The sequence below is a fragment of the Cynoglossus semilaevis genome, unplaced genomic scaffold, assembly GCF_000523025.1.
Source record: "Cynoglossus semilaevis isolate Cse_v1.0 unplaced genomic scaffold, Cse_v1.0 scaffold1699, whole genome shotgun sequence".
NCBI classification, from domain to species: Eukaryota; Metazoa; Chordata; class Actinopteri; order Pleuronectiformes; family Cynoglossidae; genus Cynoglossus; species Cynoglossus semilaevis.
Genome location: NW_007585112.1, coordinates 371,566 through 384,382, shown reverse-complemented (window position 1 = coordinate 384,382; position 12,817 = coordinate 371,566). Strand labels below are relative to the sequence as shown.

Here is a 12,817-nt window from a genome sequence, read left to right as displayed (position 1 = left end):
TCAGTGAAACAAACATCAACAAATCTGGCACCAGATCACAGTCAAATGATGAAAACTTCAGATCTATCCTGAGAATTCCCACAATCAAACATCAAAGTTGGATGTACTGGCAACACAGGGGCCCAATAAACTGTTCCCACTACATTTTAATGTAATTCTTAAATGTAGGAACGTCATACAAACGTATGAGCTGAACGTATGAAGTAAGGTTAATTTTACTTCATGGAAGTTCAGATGTAATTTTCCTACAGTTATGAACAGAAATAGTATTTATGGTCAATGTAATAAAAACCAATGTGAACGAGTGCACTGAGAGTTTTCACTTTTTCTTCTGCTTTCCCATCATTTAACAACAATTAAAAAGGCTTTATTAAATATGTATTTTCATGTAGGCAATTTTGATGAGCAATTTTAGACGGTTGCCTGACCAACAATGTCAATCGGAAGCCTCTCACCAACAAGGGGCATACCCTGAGGTCATCAGAAGGCCCTAATAGGGCAGCAATGAACTCGAACTTTTTGGAGCGGGCCTCGTGACCACAGGTTTTTCTGGGCCCCCACAATTACTATGGTAATGCTGGCAGGCTTGTTCGTCACATAAAAAGTATGTCTCTGGAACGCGTAATGGTGAAATGTGTAATAAGTCAGGGATGTTATTGGTGTCTCTGGTGACCACATGACTGACCATACAAACTGAATTTACAAAGTGTTAACTATTAAAACTTTACATGTGCACAAAGCACACACTAAATCAAGTCCAGACTACATTCCACTGCGTGTTCCATGAGCTAATGAGGACACAAATACATTTGAAACCAGAAAAAAATATTAAAATCTATCATAAACATTTACCATCGTCCGTAGATTATGCAGTACAGTGTATTTAAAGGTGTTGTAACAACAATGCCGTCTTAGAGGAAGTTCCAGGTACATATCAATACAGCCAAAGTAAGTCATAAATACTGCTCATTAGGCCACAGGTTTACACATTAATACTGTGGTTCTTAAACACCTTTGCCCCACACATTATCTAACTAAAGCTTGTAAGTCATATAACAACTGAACTATATTTAAAACCCAATTTCACTTGTAACAATCTGGAACCCTAAAGTATTGTATGAGAACTATTTATCAACGTAACACTAATACTGCTAACTGCTAACACTTCTCAAAATTATCACTGTGTTGACATGGGTTATATTGCATGATTCAATCTTTTATCACAAACACTCATAACACACACTCACACACACACACTATTTTATCGGAAAGGTTACACAAGAAAATGACAGCTACTGTGACAACAACTGCTGCTGCTGCTGCTGGCCGTTCCCCCATTTTTACTTTGCCAAACAGCTGGAATCCTGGAATGAGATATTTGGCTCAGAACCCTAAACAAGGACTTTTATACACTTTCATCAACCCCCGATGTTCTGTGATTTACTGTAAGACAACCAAGCAATAGCAAGAGTCTGGTATGTGCACCATGAGTATCTGTTTTCTGCCAAGCCCAGGTGAATGTGCCCCCTGTAGATGTTGACAGCTGGAAGCCCTTCGTACCCCACAGTTTATGTTCACACAGTCCATTGAGTACCCCAAAACTTTGACATTTTTCTCCAGTTCATGGAGTGCTCCTGCTTTTTTAATTTGATGCCTGCTCTGCTCGTTTGCCTTTAGATGTTTGGAGTATATATGTAGCTTTCCTTCATTAGTCATTTACACTCTTTTTTTCTGGGCCTGATCAGAGAAACAGATCAAGGAAAAAACACATGCCTTACACCTCATTAGGGTGGCTGTATTCCTTCTCACAGCGTCAAATCCATGTTTCTGAATGCCAGCTGTTTCCACACAGACGTGACCGTGCATGAGCCGTTAGCAGCCACATAATCAAAAACTACAGACTCACCAGGCAGATGGAGGTTCACAGTAAATAATCATATCATCAAAAACAGAAATGTATCTTTGTCCGGTTTAATAAACAAACACCCTTATTATAATTATTATAATTAGTTGTCACTTTTATTGAGAGCAATTTATGAGTCACAGATTGTTTTGAAGCTGCTTCCTTTAAATCACCAAGAACACACATTCACGTTGAAATGTACCTGAAGCATACGTTTGCCCAGATGTTACAGCTGTGATATGTTATGGATATTACCCTTAGTCTCAGTGTTATTCAATACCGCTGTCAAGCTGAAATTGCAGCTGACATTGTTTTATGTCATATTAAATCAAAGCAAAGGGCAAAAGCACTAACTTGTTCCATGAGGTAGACATATGCCACAGGTTTAAGGCAACTCAAAGTAATCACACTTTGCTTGTGTTCCAAATCCGATTAGTGGCTCAATCAAACACAATCAGGGCGTTCAGTCACACTGCAATCAACTGTAGTAGGTTTAAACTCAAGTTGTTTGTCAGATGTACACACAACTAAAACAGGAAACTGTCGACCTTATAGATCTGAAAAAAAGTTTTTTTGTAGTTCCAAGATGTTACGAGATGTTTTAAATCCCTGACCACTACAGTAGTGGTTTTTAAATGAAGCTTATCCAGACCGTATAGGAATCTCTCAAAGCTGACCACCTTTCAGATGTGCACTGACATGGGATGCAGATTTTTTTAAGAAGGTTCACTAGCATTCCACTGCTTTTACGATAAGCCCTCGCCTGATAGAGCAAAGCCCAGGAATGAAAAGTTTATGCTAGCATGCAAGCTCTGTTAACAATGACAGGAGCTACACTAACCAAACAAAGAGTCATGGACTTAATGGTATACAGTACGTGGACCACACCTACCTCTGCAGCTTTAACATCAACCCTCCCGTCTGTTATTGTTGTTGTTGTTGTTGTTGTTGTATTGGAACCAATCCATTCAAATGAACCTGGTTAAAGTGCTTCATACTACAGTACATGCATGCTATCCTGAATGTTTAAGTCATCAAATATGAATTCAGTTCTGACTGACAATGACTGGGAGGCTCAGCCTGGACAGATTAACAGTTATTAATATCACCAACTCAGGACAAAACACATTTAATCAATAATTGAGACAGGCAAAGCTAAAACTACAGAATTTCCACCAAGCTAAAAAGTGGACTCTGCCAAAACATCTTATACAATAGTATAGGTCACATGAAGAATAAAAAATAACTTTTTTTTTCTCAAACAGTAAATCGAGAAAAAAAGACACTTCTGAAATATTGTTATAAGTTGACTTGGTCTGTCAGTGTGAAGTAGCTAAGGTCCTTATTACAAGGTCATCTTTATTACAAATCCACAACTGCAGAAGTCATTAGCCTGTCTTTCATCTCAATATATCATTACAAGCACAAAGCAACATGAACATGTGTCATATAGAAGTCATTTACAGTTTCCATTAGGAGGAATGCTTGTGATAACTGTGACGGTAACATCATGAAAGTGTAACCTTTCTGTTCTGGAAATAAACGCTACAATGTCATGAAGGTTGAAAGTCCTGTCTCTTTCTTATCCAGAGTGATCACACACTGCACTTAAGGCAGAAAGCAGAATCCAACAACGTAATTCTTTGGCAGAGAATTTTTTTAAAGACTACTTAAGTACCGTAGACCACACATGGAAACCAAATGATTGCTAATGGTAGCATTCTAAGCTACACATCAATGAGCAGAAGCTGCAAACCTGACTCACTGACTGTATTTTCCCCACTTCAGTTTTCCTCTTGCCTGGTGACTTTTATGAGAGCAAAATATATAGCCTCTGTCTGCTGTCAGGAGGAATTGAGTGAACAAGAGCGAGGCAGATGTTTTTTTTTCTTTTTCTTTAATGTCTAGACAAACGAATAATGTAGGAACAGTGGCATCAGACTTTGACAAAGCATAAAGGACAGAGGCTATCTGTCTAGTCTGGCATGTCTGTATTTGATGATAAGCTGTGAGAATTTCTTTGCCCTTTTATATGAGGTCTGTAGCGCAGCAAAGGTCTGTTTTAACTACAACCACATGTGAAGTCGTTTGGCTGCTGTCATTGACTGTGCATTTGTCCAGACTTTGCGTGTGGTGAATGTGTTTGAGAAAGTAAAGAAGGCACAAATAAATAATGTAAATTTGAATCTGGTTGTTCTGAGTGCGTCCTTTGTCCTAAACTAAACCTTAAAGAGTAGCTTTTTCCCCCTTTGTTGCCATTATTGTAATTAGAGCATCATAGTTGACAACAATGTATTCATCATTGTGCATTTTTACAACTCACTGCATACATTATACAGACAATACGTTGAAACGTGAGTTTCTGCTGGCAAGTTTGGGTGGGCAGATTTTTTTTCGCCTCAAAAAACTTAAATCTGCTCCAATGCATCGCAGGTGAGAAAATAGAACAAATGAGAGGCTCTGAGAAGGGAAACATAGCTAGGGAGCAGCTTTAAGAACTGGAGCACTACATTTTCTGCAGTGAGTGAATAAACTGCGGAACTGTCTACTCATGCTTGAACTATGCGTCACCTACACAAGGAGAAGCACAATCACCCACGAGGGATCGTCAATGTGTGCTTCCACTAGATCCAAGCAACTCTGATAGCTCACGACCTCAATCACTGTCACTAACACTTTCCACACTTCCCCTTTCTGTCAACCTTCATCAGCTGCATTATTTGCTTCCATTCCCTCCTTAAAGTCCTTCTGTGCTCCCTTTGCCTCTTCTCCTTTACTCAGATAAAGGAAGTGGTTAGTGTGCAGACTGTGGCTGGCTGGAACACTGTGCTCTGCTCTGGAGAAGCCGAAATCTGAGCCCCCGTGCATTAAAAGTTCCACTAGAACAACAATTTCTGAGAGGGAAAATCACGCACAGGACCACTGTTAGGGGATCTGTATGGTTTGGGGTTATAGTGGGGGAGCTTACTTGGGCTATACAGGGGAGTCACAGAAAGAAAACTGAGGAAAAGTGTTCCTCTGTGAAAATGGTCTGGTCTTTCTCATTGATGAACTGCTTTTTGTGCACTTCATATGAAAGAGCTGAGGCCATGCACCTATGGCTTTACTGATGTTGACTATGTATGACCTTCTGAAATATATAAATAATATATATAATAATGTCAGATTGAAAAGCAACTTGTTTTATCTGATCTTTCTTTCTTACAAAATCACATCTCATCTCATCTTGGGCAACAAAGTTCCTGAAAAGAACGAGAGTCTTCAGCTGATCAGAGATCTCATATACCATATATGTCTGGGTTTTTTTAAAATAAGATCTTTTGACCAGTCACATCTGAAATGCAACACGAGTAAGTGCTATTGTCTCATCTTAAAACCCCCAAGATAAACCTGAGGAGATTTACTGACCAGAATCAGAAACCTTCTTTTGTCATTATAAAATGGGAAAATGTTCTATTTCTATGTATTCCTTGGGCCCCTACATCCACTATTGGGTTTAAAATGTCAAAACCTTACTGTATTTTGAAATTAGTCATACATACATAGCTGATTCTTCACATCATCCCACCATCTAAGTTAGCTGGGGACGTCTATTTGACAATGGGTTTGACTGTGAACCCAAATATTTGTTTAGGTAAGGCTTTCTTGCAGAACGTAAAGATGACAGAATACTGTTCTGTTTCAGCTTCTCTCTGGAGTCTTAAAAACCAACGCTGGATGATTCATGATACGTTAACAGATGTACGATGCACAATAAATTAACCAAATAAGAACAATTAAGGTAATTTTGAAGTAACTGACCATAAAATTAAAAGGGAACAGTAGTTACAAACACATAAAATTAGTGTTTTGATTCTATTTGAAACGTCAACATTTCAGGTTTGTTTTGGAACTCACATTATCAACCAATGTGTTTCCCTGCTTTGTGAAACAGCTGCAGTAGATTGTTCAACTTTGTGGCTCACAACAGCCCACTGTACAAATCCACTGTACAATCCACTGGCCAGAACCACTACTAGTGGACAGACTTGACCATTGTAGAATTGGCTTGGTCTCAATAGCTGCACAGTATTTCACTGATTAGTAAATAATTTATTATTTTAGTAAATTATATTAAATACAGTCTAAATGTCACAGGTGATAAAAAGTAGAAATACATCCACAAGTATAACCTGCCAGTCAATAAATCATGCAACAGAGTTCAAGACTTTCAACTTACTTTTACCGTTGTCGCCGTCTATTCATTTTTAACTCTCTTACTCCCTCTGCTGACCACTGGTAAGCGAAACAGCAATATTTGAATTATGCAGAAAGTAATTCTATTAGAGTTCGATTCCGTAACGTGCTCTACACTTCATTGCGACGTACTCTGGTCACCCGAGGACCCCATTAAATCTCAGGTGTGGCAACTGTGGTGCCTGACAGAATTACCTATTGTACACTGTACATTTTAACACACAACCAACATTCTAAGAATGTTTGAGATGTGTGACCATATGTCCATTTAAAAACTAATATGCTGAAACAAGAAGTCATTATTAAGATGTGAAGTATGAGAATATTGATCAATCGGTTGAACTTGGCAATCTGATAAAGTATTGGTGAAGAAACAGGGGCAAAACTTGAATATTGCATATGAATTCAGCAATCGAGGTGTTTTAGCTTATGTGACTAAAGAGGGTGTGGCCTGACATGTTGAACACCTTGCATCGAGGTGTAAAACACTCTAGGGAAGTTTGAGGGGATTGGATCCTGTATGACAAGCAGGGATACTAATGTGCCCTTTTTACTGCAGTCAACATCAACTTCAAAATTCAATATAAATAACACTGACAAATGCATTACAAATGCTACATATCATTTTTTGTATAGCTGACATGTCAAGGGGTGATGAATAATTCCATTTAGCATTGGCTGTAAAACATGAGTGGTTTAGAAAAGATGTGAATTATTTCAAGACTTGAAAAGAGTGAAACTGAAAGAAAAGAAAGATCACTATGTTTGTCTATAATTATTTTTGAAATATCAAAATGTTTTGTAAGAGACTGTCAGAAGACGAGATTCATTTTTGTAGCTCAGTTTTTATAACAATTTAACAACTCACATAAGTTCCAACATATTTGGTTATTTATTTCTTCATATTTACATCTGTTCTATATTTTCACTTGTATTTTCTTAACAAATAAGTATAAATAAATCACAGACTTAATTTCTTTGTGAAAATGTTCACCATCTATGAAATAGTTATTGTAAGTTGGTTGGTTGGGTTTTCAGTTTAATCACTTGTGCAAATTGGAGTCATTTGAGAGGAAAACTACATTCTGGAAAACAAGGATATGGTGGAACACTTCCCACATACCCCTCAGTGTACTGAGACTGAAGCACATTTTCAAGACTTTTTTTAAATAAGCAGATTGGACAGGGTGTAGAATGTACTGGGAATATGTTTCCTAACATCATGACTAAAGAGCACAGCATTTTCAGTGCAAATACATCTCAATTGTTTTTTATGTTTTAGAGCTAAACCTCTCGGGAGCAGAAGACCCTGCAAAAAAGAGTGGAAAAAGGCATCAACCCCCACATACGACTGAAAAACATGGTAGTTAAAAACTAAAAATAAATGAAGTCTGCAGAGAACAACCTCACAGGGCGGCACAGCTACTGAGCTCAGCTGAATTTTGTCTTTGATTTGTTGATCAAAAATGAAAGTCAAATCAAAACTTGTATACATTTAATCTCAGAATAAAATATTTAATCATGTAAGAATGCAGGTTTGATACATATAGAGACCACACTGTGGCGCTCCACAGAGAAGCAACACTTTCCTCGGAGCATGATTACTTTACTTTACACTCCCCATCCTTTGTTTTACGCCATAAAAGCACCATGATTGAAAATTTGAGTCTATTTCTAAATTTAAAAACACCAGTTCACTGTCTCTAAGAGAACTAATTATGGTCTGCCAGAAAAGGAAATAAATAATGATCTATTCTTTGCGCTCCATCAGGTAGAAGTGTAAGGTCAGAGTTCAGCACTCACTGAAAGTTTGTTCTGTTGTTTTTCCAGGGATGAGTTTGAGTAGAGTACAGCCCACAGGGATTTTATCCTCTGCTTGAGAGGATAATTATCCACAGTAGTGTTTGTCTGTGGTTGAATACATTTATTCATTTTTAGACGTTGACTCTGTTTACACCAGATGAGCTCATCTGTAACTGTACCTGCAAATATACTTCAGTGCCTTTCCCTCTGAGCTGTTCACCATCCACAGTAATATTTTTGCATAAAATATTCCTGCTTATAAAAGTTAATGTTCTTCAATTCTGATCTTACTGTCACTTCAAAGCCGATGAAACCCTTTGTTTTTGCTTGAGTTTGATCTTTGAAGAGTTTTTTTAGAACTCTGTTTTGTGCTGGAGGAGATTACTGCCCTCTGGTCACTGTCTTCAACCTAAGACTACTGCTTCACAAGAATGCAATGAGCCGCAGTGATTTAAATGAGGCAGGTCCTGCACTGGATCAGTTTAATAATAAATCAATACTCCAGCTCTCTGAAAAGCCTTTTGATGTATGTTTATGACAGCACAGTGTAAACAGGCTTAGATCGTCCTCATCACGGTCATTTCTGGGTGTGAAACAAAATCTTCTTGAAGGCTCTTCTGAAGTCTCGATTGAAAACAGTGTATATGATGGGGTTCAGGCAGCTGTTGCAGTATCCGATCCAGAAAAACAGGTTGAAGAGAGTGTCAGGGATGGTGCAGTTCTCTCTGCAGACAGCATGGAGACTGTAGGTGAAAAAAAACGGGAACCAGCAGAGGACAAAAACACCCATCACCACTGCCAGAACAAAGGTGAAGCGCTTCTCCCTCATTTGAGCTACTTTGTGCATGGGCAGAGACATTTGTCTGCTGCGGACGGGCACAGGAGAGGGGAGGAAGCAGTGACTGGAGAAATGTTCAGATGACGCCCATGACATGGAGGTACAAGAAGAAGGTGGAGGAGGTTTTAACCTGCTTGTTGCTCTCCTCTCAGCATCCCTTCCCTCCTGTGCGTTCATGTTCCTGCTGCCTCTCTTGGGGAAGCGAAGAGACGAGGACAGTGTTTTTATATCAGCTCTGCAGATCTTCTCCTCTATATCGATGTCATCCAGCTCTCCTCCCCTGTGACCTCCACTCCTGCTCTCTATGTTCGAAGAGCTGCGTCGGTTTACAGGCTGGGAGCTGCTCAGTTCAAACTGGCATTCAAAACATTCAGCTCCCTTTTTTTGGAAAGTCCTTGAGGAACCATTGAAACAGGTCTCAGACTGCGACGGCTGTCGTTCCATCACATTTTTGGCCACAAACACAGTGGATGCTCGCTGCTTGGCAAAACGATAGATTTTACAGTAAACTAGTATCATGATGACTCCAGGGGCAAAGAAGGAGACCAGGCAGGAGGAAAGGATGTACCACGTCTGGTTATTGAGGAGACACTTCTGCCTCTGTGCATTGTGTTTATCTTCTGTCTCCAAGGACTCATCTTTGTGAGTCATGAGAAGTGGTGGAGATGAGACAACTATAGATATGAGCCACACAATGCTGATCATTACTTTAATTCTTTTGGGCGTACGTTTTCGGTTGTAACTGACAGCTTCAGTCACAGACCAGTAGCGGTCTAGGCTGATGGCACAGAGGTGGACGATGGAGGAAGTGCAGAAAAGAACATCCAGAGCCAGATAGAAAGAACACCAGATCTGGCCAAAGAACCAGTAGCCCATGACCTGAGAAAAGTAAAACTCAATTGTATATTGATAGAGCAGCGAGGACAAGTACAGTAGTGAAGGTGAAGAAAGGTGTAACATTGCATGTAGTAAATCTTTGATTTACTCTGTTGCTATGCAGTTGCCTAGCGACCAGACACTTAGATAATACTGCACAATTTTATTTAAACATTTGAACTTATATGATACAATTAATGTCTAATGATTTTGCCAATATGTTGCAGAAGACATCCAAGACGTCTGTGTCTGTAGGTGTAAAGTTTTCATATTCCAACAAATGAATGTTGAAAATGTCAATTTACTGATGACAGAACAACAACAGTGATGTTTAACGTTTATATATAATATTTTCTTATTTTTGTCTAATTTGGATATACTGAGTGTTTGTGTTGCTCACCTCATTAGCCAAGGAGAAGGGGATCACCAGAGTGGCCACCAGAATGTCTGCTGAAGCCAAAGACACCAGGAAGAGATTCTGAGGGGCTCTCAGAGCTCGGCTGGTAAACACCGCCACCACCACCAGCACATTACCCACCACCGTCCCCAGAATGATGACTGTCACCACCAGGATGATCAACACTGAAAACACCTGTGAGTGAGGAGATACAGGAGGAGATCTCGAAGAGGAGGAGGAGGAGGAGGAGATGGTTTGACTGACATTGTCCATGGAGGCGTTTGGTGGAAAAGAGGCCAACACCAGAGTGGAAACATTATATAAGTCCATCCTGCCTAAAACACTGACCTCATGTTGTCAGGGTTTGAAACTTTAGTGCTCTCAACAAAGACCCTTTCAGCCAATTGGAAAACAGCAAAATAAATAAATAAATAAACTGTAGCTTAAATACCTTTAAAGGAATTAATGTTAACTGTTAATAATGAGAAAAATGTACAAAGGTCTCAGTGAACAATCTTCCAGTTGTGAGGTGATATGCTTTTTAAAAAGCCATACCTGTTAACTATCCTCACGAGCCCAGCACAGACCACAGGGTGACACTGTGTCAACTGCAGGACTGACCTACTTATTTCCAACAAGATGCCGAAAAGAAAAGAGAATACACATCCTCAGGACTATATGCTCTAATTCTAGCACTTGAACTGCAGTGTAGCCTCACGGTGTTGCATTCCGGGGTAAAAAAAAATAACAGTCAAAAATTGTTCAAAAGTGAGCCAAAATGAAAATGATTTTAAAAAGAAAAATGAAAAAAATAAGACAATAAGAAACAAGTCAAGACGAAAAAAACCAGATGTCCTCACTTTTGTGTAACACGATGTGCTGAGCGACACGGATGCTGCTCCTACGGATGCTGCTGCTGAGTTTTCTCTGCTGAAGAGCAGTGAGGAAGAGGAGAAGGAGAAGGAGGAGGAGGAGGAGACAGATTAAAGGAGGGTTTGATGATGAAAAAGAATCTGTGGAGAGAAGTTCATATAAGAATGACAGGAGGGGAAATAGGCAGGAAAGAAGGAGAGTGACAGAAACGGAGTGGATTAGAGGAGGGATGAGAGAGGGGGAGAGAGAGAGGGGGAGAGAGAGTGAAATTGTGAGAGAGAGTAACTTTGTGTTTGTCATTATAAATCATTTCCATCAAAGTCCCAGATTTCTGTTCCAATTAAAGTTCTACATCTGCTGATTTTTTAACAGTTGAAACTGGAAAAAATGAGAACTACATTTGAAAAGGACATTTCATTTTTTTTAACTGAGCTCCACTGTAACTCTATTCTCTAGGGAAAAAAATCAGCAACAAGCCTTTTTGGCACCTGTAGGCGTCTAGTTGCGGCAAAGGTTGAGGCAGAGTCCTTACAAGAATGACTGTGAATACAAGGACAAGAAAATCAAAACAAAACAAAAGACTGGGGAAGAGGACAAAACTAAAATTTGAGAACATATGTGGGCTGTAGGACATGTGTTTGGGGAGATGTCTGGAAGAGGACATGAAATAACACATACTTCTGAGTAGTAGGAGAAAAACATAAAGAGAAGGATAAGTATTAGGCAAAATGACATTGAAGAAAATAAAAAGAAAATATTAAACCAATTTGGAGGAATGAAGAAAAATACGAGGGTCTGTGGAAGGAAATGAAAGAAATGATGCAAGATAATAATGAAAGAAATTAGAGGGAGAGAGTGAGGAGCCAAAACAATATATATATATCAGAGGACGTGTCTGTGGTGGTGAGAGAAGACGTTATGTTCTCATTAACTTTCAAATGGTACATTTTTTATTTACCCTGAGATCAGAGAGACAGAAGTTGAGACGTGTAATCAATCACTGATAGACAGGCAGATCCTGCAGTGTGTTTCTGTAGCCCCTGGATCTGAAGGCAGCCCTGGCTGTGACACAGGCTCCGCATTCGTGTCAACCTCAGGAGGCAGCAAGCTCCTCAGTCACAGGCATCAGGAAACCCTGCATGGCATCGATTAAAAATTGGAGGGTAATCCCATGAGGACACAGCCTGGGGCCATACCGAACAACACATCTCACATGTAATGACACGCACTGTTGCTGCAGGGTTGAACAAATGTTCAACAAATGAACAAATGTTCAATCCTGTTCAAGCCTGCCTCCTCAAAAACACTCACAAACTGAAAAATCTTAGTCAGTGGTAGAATGCAGCAGGCTGAGAGAAATTTCTCACATCAATACAAATGAAATCAGACGACACGAAGAGGCTCAGGAACAGGACATAGGCTGCAGGCCAATAACAGATCATGTGTTCAACCTTTATACCACGGACAGAGAGACTGACAACTACGGAATTAGAAGTACAAACAAGACAGCAGACAATTATGGCTGAAGTATCAGAAGTGATCAAGTTCAATCTGTTCTCTTCCCACTGATTCAGAGAGCAACAGCCAGTGAGGTTTTCGACACTGGAGCCAGTGTTGTTCTTGGTGATGCAAGGTTTGCTTACAGTTGCTATTCACAGACATTGATGCAGAAGGAGGTCTGCAATCCCACCTGAACTCAGGCTGCAGTTTAAGTTAGTTGTGTGACTTTAACTGTGCCCTTCAGCATGTGCAGCAGCCCAGCTCAGTAACTTTGTGATCAAACATTTGGTGATTCAGTTACTGTTGCCTTTCAATCTTTCACTCGAATAAAATGTTAGTCCAATAATTCCCATATATATATATACTGTATATATATATATACGCTGTATAT

General features: G+C 39.5%; 1 protein-coding gene across 1 annotated transcript; it reads right to left on the bottom strand.

Annotated features, from left to right (window-relative positions):
* Positions 1-6,972: 6,972 nt before the first annotated feature.
* Positions 6,973-12,763, bottom strand: LOC103398493 (alpha-2Db adrenergic receptor-like). Its single transcript, XM_008337143.3, has 2 exons — positions 10,057-12,763; positions 6,973-9,659 (listed from the first exon to the last, which is right to left on the bottom strand). Exons 1-2 carry the CDS (start codon positions 10,381-10,383, stop codon positions 8,520-8,522), a joined length of 1,467 nt encoding a protein of 488 aa, XP_008335365.1. The 5' UTR covers positions 10,384-12,763; the 3' UTR covers positions 6,973-8,519.
* Positions 12,764-12,817: the final 54 nt, after the last annotated feature.